This window comes from Centruroides sculpturatus, unplaced genomic scaffold (assembly GCF_000671375.1).
Source record: "Centruroides sculpturatus isolate CEXI.00-Female unplaced genomic scaffold, Cexi_2.0 scaffold96, whole genome shotgun sequence".
Taxonomy (NCBI): Eukaryota; Metazoa; Arthropoda; class Arachnida; order Scorpiones; family Buthidae; genus Centruroides; species Centruroides sculpturatus.
The window spans coordinates 127,944-145,177 of record NW_019384376.1 but is presented as its reverse complement, the minus strand read 5'-3'; the positions used below and the strand labels follow the sequence as shown (position 1 = coordinate 145,177).

The following is a 17,234-nucleotide window of genomic DNA, read 5'->3' as shown; positions in this document are numbered from 1 at the left end:
TCGTGTTTTATGAAATTCATATTCTACGAGTCCTTAAATACATGAGCCAATCTCATCTCGGCACGTATGCAGTTTACGGACTACGGCTGTTTCTTCCATAAAATTAATAGATTCTAGAAAAATTTGACTCAGCATTTCCAAAACACGCATAATTTTTTGGGTATAATCCATATAAACTATGCTATAAACAAAACTTGTAGGATTACTTACCGAGTACTCACCGTTCGACGACGCCATTGCTTAAGCTTGTTTTCGTCGTGGAGCATGCCATCGAACGGCAGGCGCGTGTTTTCTGATAAATTATTTTTCTGCGAAAAATGTTCTAAACTTTGGAGACATCATTAATATAAATATAATTTTTATGGCCGTTAAATAATAAATGGTTTTTAGTAGGACCGCTGCTTGTTTAAACTCAACGTTCTGTGCAATATCCACTATTGATGTAGATTCGACCAATCCTATCGCGGCACGAGTCGGCGATTACGTTTTACCGTATCATACGAGTCTTTTTAGCGTGTTTATACGAATACGATCACAATTTTTTCGCCGTTATATACGAATCCGTATCATATGAACCCGTTTTATAGGGAGGTCTACTGTATTGCTGAAATATGAAAAACCGTCTTACTTCCAAACAAAGAGAGCGATTTGGACGTTCTCTCGCTCCATGATCTCTTTCGAGGTGGACATTTAGTTCCCCAAATAACAGCTAGATAAAAGCACATTAACCACAAATAAACAGACGTCCTCATTTCACCCCATGACTTCATCTTGTAACATCTTTCCCTAATACCTTTACGAAAATTTCGCTATACCGCAAAACTCAACTTTTTTGTCCATATTAAGTCGAGTTTGTGAGACTCTACTGTAATCAAGTATTTTATAAACTACATTAATTATGATATAATTTTAGGTTCGGTTAGGCTCTGAATGAGAGTGGCATATTCGAAACAGACCACCCATTAGAAAATTTCTGAGGTTCGTTGACCGTGTAGATTCGATCTGCAGTCCCTGAGAACAATAGGCTGTCTTCTTAACAGCCTTAGCCGGTTTAATATCATAATTTACTTGAAAAATTATAGAAAATATAATTANGAAACAGATACGTGAAACGATGGATGAAATATTTTCGGAAGAAGATTGGTTCGACAGTTACAGCAAAAATCTCACCAGAATTAAAGTAAAATTTTTAATTTTAGTTTAATTTTTCTTCTCAATAATTTTTATACGATATTTACATAAATAATTGAGAAGTACAGTGGGTGATCGGTTAACGAACATAATCCGTCCCAAGACTTTGTTCGTTAACCGATCACTCATTGTACTATTAAAAGAAGTAATTTGTCATTTTACTGAAATTATTGTATTATAGCTACGAAGTAACTACTACAAAATACAAAGTAAGAAAGTGGACATGACTACAGTAGTGACATGGATCATTTGAAATGATAGATGTATTATTTTTTCTTTCAATTTTTGGACTCTATCGGCAGTAAGAAGGCCTTTATAATGAAGTCCATTGTGGGTTCGGCCATTTTCACAATGGAGTGGCCGAATAATGGGCGGGCTTGATTAAAAGGAACGGACTACCTTCGAAAAATTAGTTTTGTGGGTATTTTTTTATTTGACCGGATTTGTTTCCGGGTCCGCCAGAGCGGTTCACTGATACATTAACCTCTTGGCCGTCAGATGCTTTATGCTAAGATAACTATCATACAATGTTACTGCATCAAGTTGAGCCACAAAATAGTACTGTGTTTGTTAGTGATAATAAACATTAACTAGATAAATTCTATGAGCTCTCTATGCAATTTATTTTTTTAATAATTTCCACTTTAATTAATTTACTTAAAATTGCAAACTGATCAGGATAAAAAAAATTAATGCAAAAGAAAAATTAACAGTGAAAGTTCACTAATCTGGCACGAGACCGTAGTAATGCCAGATAATCGAAACAGTCAGATTACCGGATATTATCGGACTTTTTCAAAATTCGATGTTATATGCGATCCAAACATTTCGGATTATTGTAAAATTACTGTATTATTGCCTGGTGTTGTATGTGTCCGATTTGGACCCACCAGTGGCCTAGCGGTTCCATTACCAGAATACTGGGAGTTCAGTCGGGTTCACCTCGCCAGGAATGGCTGGTACGTTGAATAGGGGACCAGTTACACTTAAAATGACCTCCCAGAAGGCATTTTTCTAGGCAGATCGCCCAAGTATTGCGTTACCATAACTTAACTTAACAAACAAACAAGTGTCTGATTTGTTTACTTATAATCATACAGTGTATGACTATAATATATTATAATTGAAAAATGTAATAGGCACATTACTGCACAAAAATAAATATTCACAATGATTATACTGTGCACACAATACTTATTTTCCGGACATGTACTGTACTTTATAGTCCCGAGATAAAGAAGGAACACAAGAGAAATGTGGATTTTGTGGATGTAAAAAAAACATTAAACAAGTGATAGGATGACCACCTGCACTCAGGTTAGGTTGACATAAAAGTATGCTTATGTGAGTAACCGAAGTAGTAATTGATCGGAAGTTTTAGTTTAAATTAGGAAGATGATCTGAGGAAAGGGAGATTGTGGAGGAAGGCAAGAAGCTGACTACACTAGGATCTCGTCTACCCAGTAAGCCATTGAGAATGTAGAGAAATAGCGCACTCCCGTGGGAGAGTGAAGACAGAACCGATCTGATCCACACGTTAGAAGCTTATCGAGGAAAAATCTGATTTCTTAGAGTTGACCCGGATTGTTCCAAATCATCCCGGACAATTAGTTTCTTACGCATTAAATGTCTTAACGTGTAAATTGTAATACATATTTTGTAAATAATGTATAAATATAAAAATGAATTAGATATTGTTTATTGTTTTGTCCTTTATATAAATCTTTATTTTTAAACCGATCTGGACCAAAAGTTTGTATAAGTATTACTTGGACCATAGATTCGATACTAAGCTATATACATTGGTGCCTCCTATAACGTACTTAATCCGTTCCAGGTGCACGTCCGTTAAGTGAAAAGTCCGTTATACGAAACGCATTTTTCCATAGAAATACATGTTAAAACATATAATTCGTTCCGCAGCAGAAAATAACCGTACTGTACCATAAAAAAATGAAAATGGAGCAGTCACCAATTATGCCGGGTAATCAGATGTTGTGAGGAGGAGGTGGAGGAACACTTTCTTTACACATTCATACAGATACAGACTTTTTACACATTGCAGCAAGTCTCTTTTTATTGTTTTTTAATCGGAGTCATATTCAAGAAAGGCTACCAGAGCTTGCAGGGTCCTCTTGTCCATTCTTTGTTTTTTGGCAGCTTGCTTCTTGAAAAAATGTCCAAGATGGTCTGTTTCTCTCTCTTCTTCAACACCTGTCGGAAATGACGGGCAAGGGTGTCATTGTAGAGATCATTGATCCTGTTGGCCTCGGCTCTGTTTGGATAATGAGTGTTGGTAATCTCCTGAACCTCTTCCCATTTGATAAGGAAGTTTTTGTCAACTTTCACATCTTCTGATGATGTCTTGCTTTGTTTCAATTGAAATCACCTTTCTGTTTTTTTAGAAGCCATGATTTGCATAATACTTGAATAAATGTAAATACCCTGCACTGAGGTGATGAACGTAATAAACAAGGGAGCAAGCTTCACCAACGGGAGCTCTGTACTTCAGATATACTAATAATATATTCTAACTAGCTGTTACCCGCGACTTCGTCAGCGGAGGTTTTTCAAGCAAACCCCATTTACATCCAATATTTCAATAACCATAGTAATTGTTATATAACACCTACCGCTGAAGAGAATTGCCGAAAATCAAACGAACTATTTTCAATNTGTTTCTCTCTCTTCTTCAACACCTGTCGGAAATGACGGGCAAGGGTGTCATTGTAGAGATCATTGATCCTGTTGGCCTCGGCTCTGTTTGGATAATGAGTGTTGGTAATCTCCTGAACCTCTTCCCATTTGATAAGGAAGTTTTTGTCAACTTTCACATCTTCTGATGATGTCTTGCTTTGTTTCAATTGAAATCACCTTTCTGTTTTTTTAGAAGCCATGATTTGCATAATACTTGAATAAATGTAAATACCCTGCACTGAGGTGATGAACGTAATAAACAAGGGAGCAAGCTTCACCAACGGGAGCTCTGTACTTCAGATATACTAATAATATATTCTAATAATACTAATATATTATAAAAATAGCAGATGGTCATTGGCAACGGCAAAAGTGTGGACACATCACTTGCCCTTGTTTGCAGAAAGACCGTTATTCGCCTCACGTAACAGCCAAACAGAAAGTCCGTTGTTCGCAGCATCCGTTATTCGAGGCGTACATTATACGAGGCACCACTGTACTATTATAAAATATTGATTTTGGGGTAGTATGGGAAATAGAAATCAAGAACAAATGGATTGTTCGCTATCTACCTCTGTTTTCAAAACTGATTCAATAGATGTGCTGTATCATAACTGGGATTGGTAGCATATAGCAGGGGTGCCCAGACTTTTTACTGTGAGAGCCCTAGTTACCTACATGAAAATTGGGAGCCGCACCTAAAGTTCTTGATATAAAAATATAAAAATTTCAGAATCATAATGTATTTATTTTGACAATTTTTACATATTTATTACATTTTTATTTATTTATTCTATGCTAGTTGAAAGTTTATGAATTTGTAATGTTGAAATTAATTTTTGATAATCAGGTTGATAATTAGAAATTGAACTTATTAGTTCTTTTAGATGTTAGTTGGTTAACTGTAAACAAAACTTTGATTTAATCAATAATAATTTTATTTACGATTTTAAAATGAGTGTCTAGCAGGATCAAGGAATTCGAGAGAGACTAGAGGCAAATTAAGAAGAATGAGAGAATGAGAGAGGACGAGATCCAACAGAAGGACAAATGTAAAGTGTGCAAACAACAGGTGCTACTTGGGAGCGCTAACTCTGAATTTAAAAAAAAAAAAAAAAAAAACATGAATTGACTGTGGCTCCGATATATTTACAAGATACAAAAGTTTTAAAAATAACAAATATTTTTTATTTATTAGTTGAGCCACAATTAAACTTTTGAAGAGCCGCTGAGGCTCGCGAGCCACAGTTTGAGCATGGCTAGCATATAGCGCTGACCTACGTAAAGTCAAAAGTAGTAATTACACTGTGAAAACTATAAATAATGTGGTTTTCTGTATATGAAAGGTTAATATATAATAATATATATTTTATGTAATATAAATTTTTTATAGTTATACTGTGAAAAGTATCTTTTTTTGCTGTTTTTGCTATTAAAGTCAAATCGTTACTTATAAGAACTCGGGTATTTTTCTTTTTGAGCAGTATTTTCGCGAAATTAATAAGTTCATGTGTTTTAAATTTTCTCTTATAAACCCGGGAAACGCCTTGAACATAAACTAGTTGTATATAAAAATCCAACTTACATTTAATGATATACTTAAAAACGAATATGCATTTAAACATTATTAAATTAAACGTGCGTTAAAAATAACCACCAGTTTGAAGAGACAGAAAGAGTAGATGGACTTTTACTTATACGACTTATACTTGCGCCGAGTATGAGAATCACACTTTAAGTGATCTGTCCTTTCACTATTAATAACTTGCACACGATCTATTCATTTAGTCACTTTTGTAATTTTTTTCTGATTAAAAAGCTTATTTCCATTATTTTCTCATGTGTAAATATCTTTAGATGAATTCTTCCTTATTGAAATTAAACATAAATTAATATCTGATTCACATTTCGATATTTTAGTAATTATGAATTAATTCTTTATTTTTGACATTTTGAAATTGGATTTATCATCTAAAAATTATTAACGAATATAATAATTTTTTTTACTTTTAAACGCTTAAATGTTTTTATTTGCTTTAATCTGTAAAATAACGTACGAATTTTTATAAATATATATTAGCATTTATACTATTATTAATTTGTATATTAATAATACGTTTTCAGTGAATATTTTAATTTAAACAGTTAATTTTCTCAATTAATATTATAACTTTTATTTCTTTGAATACTTGAACATATAATCTCTGTTAAAAATTCCACATTATTATTATTTTTTATCATCTTTTAAGAAAAAAGAGTAGACTATTAATACAATTTTATATTAATTACATTTATATATTTAAAAATGAAGTACTAAAATTAGTATTAAATTAGTTTTAAATTAGAATATAAAAAGTATTACATATGAATATAAATATAAAGTTCTAGAAAATTTCTAGAACGTTTTTAAGTTTGTACTGATCAATCTATTTAAATTGTGTTATTGATTTAAAATATCTTAGAATTTCCTGTGTAATATATATATTTATTTTTGAAGATTTATTAAATTAATTCTGTATATATAAATGCATACATATTAACTATCTATGAAATAACATAAAAAACGGCAATTTTGAATAATCTCTTGATGTAATAATGTAAATATTCAATGAAATTATTAATTATTCTTTTTAATCAAAGGATGTAAATATAATTAGTCAAAATGTAACTAAATAATATTTACTTATTAAATCTTTATTTATTCTTTAATTTATATAACTTATATATATATATATATATATATATAGTTGAAGAAAATTCATCAGCACATCGGATATCAAAATAGTTCTGTTAATGTGGAATCTTTAAATAAGTTGTTTGATAATGTAAGTAAAAAACTAATCTGTTTAAAACATATGATTATTAATTCTGTTTTATAATTTAAAAGTTTTATATTAAAATCAATTATTATCACGTTATCAGACGATCAAAACACCTTATGCTGTCGAGATAATGTACTGAAAAGTGTAAGGGTTTGACAATATCTGTTTCAAGGCTCGATATTGTCAAACCTTTGCACTCCGCAACATTAACGATGAACACTGAGAAAACTGAAATTTTTAAAAGCAAACTGTCAAAGATGTGTACAAATGCAAGGAACTCGGAAGGCTTACCATCGGCTTGGAAATATATAATCAAAAATATTTCATGAACTCCTAATTTATGCCTTAGTTTATAATTTCATGTTATATGAATATACCTTGATAATTTCTATTAATGTTTGTTTAAGGCAGTGTTTTTCAACCTTCTTGAATACGTGACCCCTTTACAAGTTAAAAATTTTTGGCGACCCCCCACAGCCATATTAAAACTATGTCAGTGATTTTAAAAACTACATATATAATTTTCTTTCTGTTGAGATTTCAATATCGATAAAAAAAACTAATTGTACTGTAAAATAAACAGGCACAACCTTCTCACTGAAATTGCAGTTTTTTCATTGTAGTGTAGGATCTACAAACACTTGTCTTTTTCTTTTACCCGCGACCCCCCGTGTAAGGCTCTGCGACTTACAGGTTGAAAAACACTGGTTTAAGGTATTATTACTGGATTTTTATTATTATTATTATATCTGATTTGATTTTTTTCATATATATATTTAGACATATACAGTATAATTTTTCTTTTATTTTCTTATTTTTTGTTATTATTATTTTTTGTATTTAAATTTACATATTTTATTTTTGGGAGGCCGACGTTCTAATCTGGTTTAACCTGAGGATGGCCTATTGAATAGGCTGAAAACGTTAGTTTGTTTTCAATAAATTATCTCGATAACATAAGGTGTGTTTGATAGTCTATTAATTATTTGCTTATTACGTTCTGTTATATATTATCACATTATTAATGCATAATATGAAATATTTAAGAATATAAATTACAAAGAATACATCAGCAATTTCAATTATTTAAAATAAAATTGAATTAATTATGATATATACTCGCGAATTATATTCTAATTGTGATGAAACTCAACTAAATGCATATCACTTTATTGATCGTTCAATACAAGGAATAAGGCTACGTCCTACATGGCAGCGTTCAGCGACCGCGGGCGGAATCTTTGTACGCGCTTCCAAATCGCGAGTGACTTCTGTCTAGAATGGACACATGTTGTTTACAAGATAGCTGCGAGAAGACTTCATTGAATGCTACTGTGGAAAATATGACAGGCATTAAAACTTTGACAAGTAAATTTGACAGTTAATGGTCATCACTAACTAGATACACAACAAATATAAAGAATCTTTATAGAATAATAAGTTAAAAAAGTTTTACTTTTTTTTACAAAATCAGAAATTATTAAATTACGTAAAGGATTATTAATTAAAGTACATACAACATATATACACAATTTATTTGCCATTCTGTTTACATTCATCTTCAAAATCAGTCATTTTCTTCGTTGGAAGAGCGAGTAGTGGAAGCGGCGATCATACTGGCTTGGTAGCTGCTTCCTGCACGCACGTGTAGAAGCGTTATCTGGTGGTCGCTAGTAGTGATGTGCCGGATCGTTAAAAATGTATATCCGCATATACGGATACAGATACGGATCATTAGTGTCTAAATCTGCGGATACGGATACTGATACGGATATCCGGCACATCACTACCACTAGTCGCTACACGTTAAACGCGGTTACTCCGGACACGCACATTTGTTTGAACCGGTTTGTCCGCTCCGCTTGGAGGCGCGTTCACGCCAGCGGTCGCTGGACGCTGCATCGTAGGACGTAGTCTAAAAGTTCAATAATATTTCCTCCGTCACGTTCATTTTGATAGAGTAATGAAAAATACGAAACTGCGCCGAAATTTCTATAAAGTAACTGACATGTAAAATCAAACATATGAGACGTAAAAAAATTGCAAGTAAAAATTTATGACAATTTGAACGACAGTCAAATTCTTAAGGAAGTTTTTTTTTTTGGTAAAGATAAGTTTGGCAGTTCGAAGCGAAATGTAAAACACATTAATACAATTAATTAAATAGATTAAACATTAAATTAATACAGGTAAAAATCTTCCAAACGCCAAGTTTATTTTTACCAAAGAAAAACTCTTAAGAGAAAAGTTTGACCGTCATCCAAATATTGGTATAAGCTTTTTCTTGGTGCAATTTTTGTACATCTCAAATGTTTTTGTTTGAATATCAATTCACTTTTGATTAACGATTGTGTTATTACATCAAGAGCCAAGACGATGACGTGCAGTTTAGGGGGTCTGCGACGCGACAGCCGCCGCGTCGATCGAACGTCGACAATACGTCATTAGTAAAATCGTTATAAAAAGTTTAAATTCTTAAAATGTAAAAATCACATAAATTTGAGCTTTCTTGAAAATATTTTGAATGAATCATTTGTTTCGATATAAATTTATCTTTACATGCATAAAATTAAACTGATGAAAGTAAAATAACTCTATGGAAACCCCGTGAACTTTGGCCTATCGATCCGGAAGTTTCGTGGCCATCTCGCTGGTAACGACAAAAGCTTAAGTTTAAAATTTGAGCTTTCTAGACTTAGTAGTTTTTCTCTAGGAACAGTTGGGCAACACGAGGGTTTTCAACAACCGCTGAAAGCATTAAAAAATGAATGCAGGCAAATAGATAACGTTTATTGGGATGACAGCATATTCACTGTGACTCTTGTTGCTTGAACTGGTAGAGGAGAAGGTGGTATTATGGAACCCCAATTACATTTTAGTGAATTGTAAACAAGGTATCATAACTACACCCACATTTTTTGTGCGAAAAGTACTGGTAACTAGTAAACTAAATGTTCCTAATTGGATTTTTCGCTAGTGTAATTATAAGTATGGTTTTTGAAGGCTTTTGTACAAAAAGTCCGAAAGTAGGCTTAGAGAAAATCGGGTGGTAATATGGAACCTTACTGTATATTTTCAAAAAAATGCTTTAATGTAGCCAAAAACAAATAGGAAAGGACAAAAAATGTTAAATAATTACAAAATTATTTACTCCAATGTATTTTATCGCAAAAATGCTTTTATAATAGAAAAATATGACCTCCATCAACAATATATATTCCAGCAGCTCTTTTTCGATATTTTCAGACTTTCTACCTAGTGTCTTTTTCCCAAATTGCTCCGGACGAATGTCTGATTGCAAAGAGAGAGTTCGGAGGAGTTGAGTTCCATATTACTGTAAAAGCACCAAAGGGGTCCGTATTTCACGCATCGCCATCTCGAATTAACTTATGTCTGTCGAGACCAAAATTTAAAAAACGTGAACATCACACAGATTAATATGTACCCCTAAGTCTCTGGAACGGAATACATGCACCAGTGAACCTACAACTACACGATTTATATTTTAAAAATAATTAAATTCACTTAGCATTCAAAACTTGTGAATTTTGAAAAAAACAAATTTGCTGATTAAATACGGACAACCGTTCAACTGAAGTAAAACGGGTTTTCCCCTTGCTCTTGATGTCTGCCTAGTTCAGTTCATCCACATTCCGCTACAGTTCGCCTTTATTATCAGTTCGAAATGGGGTGGTTCCATAATACCCGCAGTGTAGCATAATACCACCTTCTCCTCTATCTTAATGGCCTGCACTGACGGACCGAGGCGATGCATTCGTTAGTATGATGGAGTGTGGTGTGGAAATATACAGTAGTGGCCAAAAGTAAAGCTACCATTGACATATTTTTTTTAAAAATGCGTTCTCTATTTTGTTTACCACCTACTACATAATTAATATTATAATAGTCGAAAAGAGCACAAAAAGAGTAAAAATACTCAATTCAATCAAACAGATTTTATTTTAAATCTGATTTACAAAATTGAAAAAGCAAAGTTTTTATATTTTACAGTGACTAAAGTAGATCCATCAAAAAGTATGCAGATTTTCCCTGTAATTTTAGGACAAAATATTAGTATTTTCTAGCCATTTTTTGCATGCGACACATGAACACCAACCCTCAATCGACTGTGAGTAAGCCTCGGTGCAGTAAAGGCAAGCCGCATCATCTTCTCCTTCCGAGTAATCATCTCCGTGTTCTTTTTTACTAGACTTTGTTTTTTCCTTTTCCGTTACATTTTCCTTTTACTTTTCCTTTACGGGTAACCGTCCCATTGTGCATCACCCGTTGTGCCCCAAAGCACATGCTTCTAAAAGTCAAGTAGAGAAAAAAGTTTATAATTACTTTTTGCGTTATTTCATTCTAAAAATACAAGCAAACAAATCTTTAATAATCTAGACTATATAAATTTGGTTAAATTATAAAATATACCATATACTTTCACTGTTTTGATATTGATACACTTGTAATTTCATCAAAAAATCACGACACAAGGTTTTTCTGCTCAACGACGAAGCGAATCTCGGTAACCAAGTATTTACACTGATGTGTTGTCGCAGTCTGAGTATAGGGCAGGGAGCAAACCAATTCCCTCACCTCTCTTTCATACGTAAATCGTCTTTCCCATTCCGCCCCGGGTTCCCCTACATACATGTGCATATACACTTGTGAGTGGCACGTGGCTTCTCTAGACCCTTCCTGTGATTCCCGTGTACTTACACAAGTTTTTTTTTATAAACTTCGTACATACTATCTAAACGTATGGAATATTTTTGTAAGATTTCTATTATGTAGTAACGGATTGCAAGCATAACTTTTAACTTAAACACAATCCCATCTACAGTACAAACTTACACACCCTATACCAATAATAATGAAAGAGAAACAGTAATATGTACGGTACCCTGTATTTAGATAAAATGAAAAATTAATTTATAATAAACCTATTTTCCTACATACCTACTCAAACGTACGCATTCTTAACATATCTTTACCGATCATAATGATATCTACTAGAGAACAGTGATAACTGTATGTCGCACAGTTAATACTATAATACTGTCCTAACAGAGAATGCTTCTCTCGCGTATTTCTGATATGGGCTATATTGCCCATACCGTGACAAGGTTTGACCACCACTTCTGTACATTTCATATAAAATTTTGTTTTATTAACATTCTGACATGTTCCTGTTTGAAATGCCAAATAAATTATACCACCAAAACTTCTCGTGTGCATGGCTTTGCATTAGGACGGAAATCAACATTAACATCTTTTATTGTTCATGTTATTATTATTTAATAAATTTTAAAACACTTTTAAATTAGCATGATAATCACACTTACTTGTATAGTAATAAAAACATTGTACTGTACGTATCATAATTATTTCATATAAATTGAAAATATAATTTTTTCTAGATCAATATTACGGATAATTACATTCAAAATATATTAGCTGTACAAAAACAAATGATTTCCGATGAGATGCTTGATCCAAGTAATTATTTATTTTTTTGGGAGGAGTAAGCAAATTTTTCATAGTATAATTTTATTTTCTTCTGTAAACTGATTAATTTATTTATAATTATTATTCTCTATATAGAATAAAAGTAAATCCAATGGAGGTTGGCGCAAGTTTAGAATTCGATGGAAAGAGATCAGTAATAGGTATGTATTTTGTCTATTTATTTATCAGTTAAACATATAATTTTCTTTTCTGGTCTCCTTCAGCTCTGTGCATACTGAGAGGGCCTTTTTCAGGCCCATTGTAAGTTTGACCAGACTCACAAGGATAGGGCCAGGTGGGGAGTGACGGATCTCGACATATCCTGAACAGATCACTCCTGAATAAATCTTGAAATTTTTCGACCCCCTGATTCAATTGTGAGTCTCCCAGCGCGGTAGACTGATGCTTTAATTGCATTGGCCATCTGAACGGCTACGATTCTACTTAGTGTATATGTTACTGTGAATGACCGATATCTGGCGAATGTCAACATTCTCCGGTGAATGTCAGCATTTACACAGTCGTTTCGTGTATGTATTACTGTGAAAGACCAAAATTAGAGAATGTTGATATTCTCCGGTGAATGTCGTCACATGCAATATACGTCGATGAAAGACCGAATAATTTTTTTTATATTATTATACATTCGAACAATCGCAGGTGTATGTCGACAAGCAAAGGTAAGCTTTGGTGGAGGTCGAAACGTCACCCGAGAAGCCGATATCGACAGAGAGGCGATAGTATATCGCCAAATTCTTCGCCGTTTCCTTTTGCTCAAAATTGTGATATTCGTATGAATACAAGTCCCTGATGTCGACCGTACGGATGCTCGAAATGTGTTGGCGGTTGTTGTTGGAATAGAAGACTTCGACTTTTATAAATTAGCAAACAAAAATGATATCCTGAAGAAGCTTTATATTCATAATCAGTTCGTAATTTGTAAAGAAAAGTTACTTTCCATAGATGAGATTTCTTCTCAAGAAATGTCGCTGAGAAAAGCAGCTGCAGCTAATTCGAAAAGAGGAGGGCAAGATTATACACGATGTCATTGCAAAAAAGTGCAGTTGTGAAAGCAAGGGACTCTTGTGAAATTCAAAGTGCTATAACAGTTTAAGTTGCTCCAATAAATAAAATTGTATAACGTTAATCACATAATTTGGGAAAATTTGGGAATTTGTGAAGTTTATTATTGTATTATTTTCTTTAGTGATTAAGAATGTACTGTTCGTTTTAGGTTCAACAGTTTATTTACATGCGCTGTTACTTAAGCTTTCTCCTAATTTGACATATTTAAAAGTTGCATTTTTGTCTTAACGTAATAAAAATATTTTTATTCAACATTTACCATCAGTGCATTCTGAATGTCGACACTTGCCTGTGTAAGTGAGAAATAATGATATTTAACAAATATTTCGTACATACACGAAACGACTGCGTGAATGCTGGCATTCACTGGAGAATGTTAACATTTGCCAGATATCGGTCATTCACAGTAACATATATAGGACTATATGTTAACATATAGGGGAGACCGGGGCAAGATCGGCATGTTAAGCTTTACTTAAAGCTTTACTTAAAGCTTGTGTAATAAATACTGCTGTAAACTGAAAAAAAAGCTTTGCATATTGTCTATTGAAATTATTTCTTACTATAGAACTGGTTAAAATCAGTTTGGAAATAAAAATAATTAAAATAATTACAACTTTACAAGAAGAGAGAAATTGACGAAGTTGCCCCGGGTATAGGGGCAAGATCGGCAACTTCTCTCTTTTTGTAAAGTTGTAATTATTTTAATTATTTTTATTAAAGTTGCCCCTGGTATAGGGGCAACAGTAATGGGGCAAGATAGGCACGTATATAAAATTATGTTATTAACAATGTATAAGTTGGAATTCACTATTAAAACAAAGAAATACAAATCCAACACCCATTTAATATTATTACAACGAAATGCAAGTTCAAAGACATATATACATGAATAACAAATGCAAACATGTTTTCATTTATCATCTGTTTGATTTTTATCCTTTGCTTCTAATGTGGCTTTATGTTGCCGATCTTACCCCGCTAGTCATGATTTCGAAACATTAAGTACAACCCTGAGAACAGAATGCCAAGCCACGATCTGGCCACGTGAATAAGTTGAAGTTACATCCTTCTAACAGGAAAAGTAACTTTCGTTATCATGGAATTATAACAAAACCTGCCAATTCAATATAAATGGAAAAAAAATATTATATGGAATTGAACGAAAATGAAAATTTGCTTGATAATTCAACTACGCTTGTTGGAGAACAATAAAAACACTACACTCAACAAGCCACCAATAAAACTCAACTGCCTAACCTATAACCAAAGTCTCCTTTTAATCTGTTTTTAAAAAAAAAGCGCTTGACAAACTTGCCCCGCATGCCGAAGTTGCCCCGGACTCCCCTACACCAATATAGTGTTCGATTATTTTGATTCGTTAACTCATAATGAATTTTAACTAATTGATTTTAGTTAAAATATTAATGTTCTTATAAATTAATATTTCTTTTATAATTATTATTAAATTTATATATAATTATAGAAATACCGTTAGCATTGATGTATCCTCCTTTTTATGCTTATGGATTACCTCAGTGAGTATCAAAGAACTAAGTAAATTGCCGAAATTCTAAAATAACTAACAATTTTTATCGTATTTATTATAATAGATACCTTAATTTTGGTGGTATGGCCTTTGTAATTGGTCACGAATATTCACATGCATTCGATCATTTGGAATCGAAACGACGTAAGATTTATACTTTAGATTTATAATAAAAATAGTTATAAATTATTGATTAAATTGTTTAAAGAATTCCCACTATATTAAAACATAAACAATATATTATGAATGTATTTATTGAAAATAAATAAATAATAATTTAAATTCATTTAATTTGTCGAAGAAAAAGAAAATATAATAGAACAAAACCAATTGGAATTAATAAATTAAATTAAAATATTGTAATATAAAACTTTACAATTAAAAAATAGTCTATTGTGAATAATTTACTGATTATAAAAATATACAGTATACCTGAATGTTTTAGAGAAGTCAATAATATATTCTTTCAATTTAATTTCGTAAAAGTAAAACTAAAACAATAAACACCACAGTTAAAATAATAACTTTTATATTTTCGTTTTCCCTTGGTGTATAATCGAAATCAAATTTTTATTACTGCAAACGTAAGGCGAACCAATCGAGTTAAATATTATTTGACGTATATAATATTCCGTATGGTGTGTAATGACGAATGCATATTAAAATATGGCGATTGTATAAACGACGTTCTGTTTCATATATATATTGATGGAATAAGGCAACGCATCATAAGAACGATCTGCCAAGGAGGAACTGCCCGTGAAGACTTTCTATGAGACTGGTCCCCAGTTTGGTTTCAAACACGTGAAGAAAACTCGAAAAACTCCATGAGGCATCTCGTTTGTTAGTTAGGCTCGAACTCGGAACTAGCTAAGCAGGATTATGATTTATGTTACGGCTAACGGGAATCTTAGCCAGGCACAAGTTCAAAGTGGTGAGTCCGTACCCCAAGGTTCAAATCTATTCTGGGGTATACGTTCGTTTTTCTTGCGTCTCGCACTCGTCGACGTCCTAACAACAAGTGACCAAACCACAAAGTGACTGACCCTGCGGTTCCTTCGTACCGCGCAGGATTACTCTCGCAACGACTTCCGTTGCCATGGCTAGGGGTCTTCTGCCTTAGGGGTGTTTAGTCATAATCCTACAAACAATAGCTTCGCGCTACTGGCCACTCGACCAAGCACATGTACCGTACAAAGTTTCCGTTACAATTTATATTTGTTTTAATTCTGTCTGTTTGTGATTGTCGTTTAAGATCATTGTATATAAATGTAGTCACTGCATCAGAATAAAATAACGTATATTATTATTATTATTATTAAGTTAGAACTTTTATTTTTAAATCAAACAAAAAATAATTAATCAAGATATTGCTTTTTAACTAAATTGTAAGAAAAAATTTGTACAAATTTTGATTGTACAAAAAGTATAAATTCTCTGTACAATCTGTTAAATACTTTAATAGGATATGGATCAGAAGAGAATACCGAATCAGAAGAAGATACGCAAAATTCAACAGAGGCAATTGATGAAGAAGGAGACAACATAGATTTTCCTGAAGAATTTTTGATAGAATACAAGAAAAAGAAAAATTGTCTGCGATTTCAATACTCGGAATTTCCATTAGAAGGAAATCTCACGGTATTCTATGTTTTCCTAAACGATTACATATTTTGAAAATTTCAATTACGTGTTTTATCTTTCGTTTCCAAAAACATAAAAAAATAAATATAATGGTTTTAGATTGATGGAAATCAAACAATTTTCGATAATATCGCAGACAACAGTGGAGTCACTGTTGCTTTCCGGGTAATAATCATCATTTATGCTTTTATCATTTTTTATGTTTATGCTTTTTGACTTCTAGATATTTTTTCCTAATAGTTTTGGTAAAATTTAATTATGGCAGGCTTACGAGAAATATCTTAAACGCCATGGAGAAGAACCTCATCTTCCTGGTCTCGACTTTACAAACAAACAAATGTTTTTCATTGGATATGCTCAGGTTAATTCATACATTTGAAATCTGATTAAAAATAAGTTAATATTGCTTAATGTGCTTTGTTTTATAAAAAACTTATTGCTATTCTGATAAATATCTGGAATATAAGTAAACAAAAATAAAAACACTATAGAATTTTGATTTGCCAAAAACAATTCAAAAGATATTAATTCCAATAAGAAACTTTTTGTAAATATTTTATTTTATATGAAGGTTTGGTGTGAGGCAATCGAATCCATGAAACAAACTTTTGAAGATGATCTACATAGCCCTGGAAAATATAGGTAATAATAGAAAAATAAGCAATCTTTATCGTGATAGAAAGCAAAACCTAGAGATAATGAACATTGAAATGCTTAAAATAAAATTAAGGTTAATT

The 17,234-nt window shown here is 32.3% G+C and overlaps 1 protein-coding gene across 1 annotated transcript in view; it reads left to right on the top strand.

Annotated features, from left to right (window-relative positions):
- Nucleotides 1-17,234, top strand: part of LOC111617052 (endothelin-converting enzyme 1-like) — a 45,099-nt gene that overhangs the window by 26,639 nt on the left and 1,226 nt on the right. Inside the window, 10 exon segments of the mRNA XM_023358391.1 lie at nucleotides 1,092-1,180; nucleotides 6,636-6,713; nucleotides 12,131-12,234; nucleotides 12,315-12,379; nucleotides 14,791-14,842; nucleotides 14,918-14,997; nucleotides 16,319-16,494; nucleotides 16,597-16,662; nucleotides 16,763-16,858; nucleotides 17,069-17,139. Of these exon segments, the coding sequence (XP_023214159.1) occupies nucleotides 1,092-1,180; nucleotides 6,636-6,713; nucleotides 12,131-12,234; nucleotides 12,315-12,379; nucleotides 14,791-14,842; nucleotides 14,918-14,997; nucleotides 16,319-16,494; nucleotides 16,597-16,662; nucleotides 16,763-16,858; nucleotides 17,069-17,139 (877 nt within the window).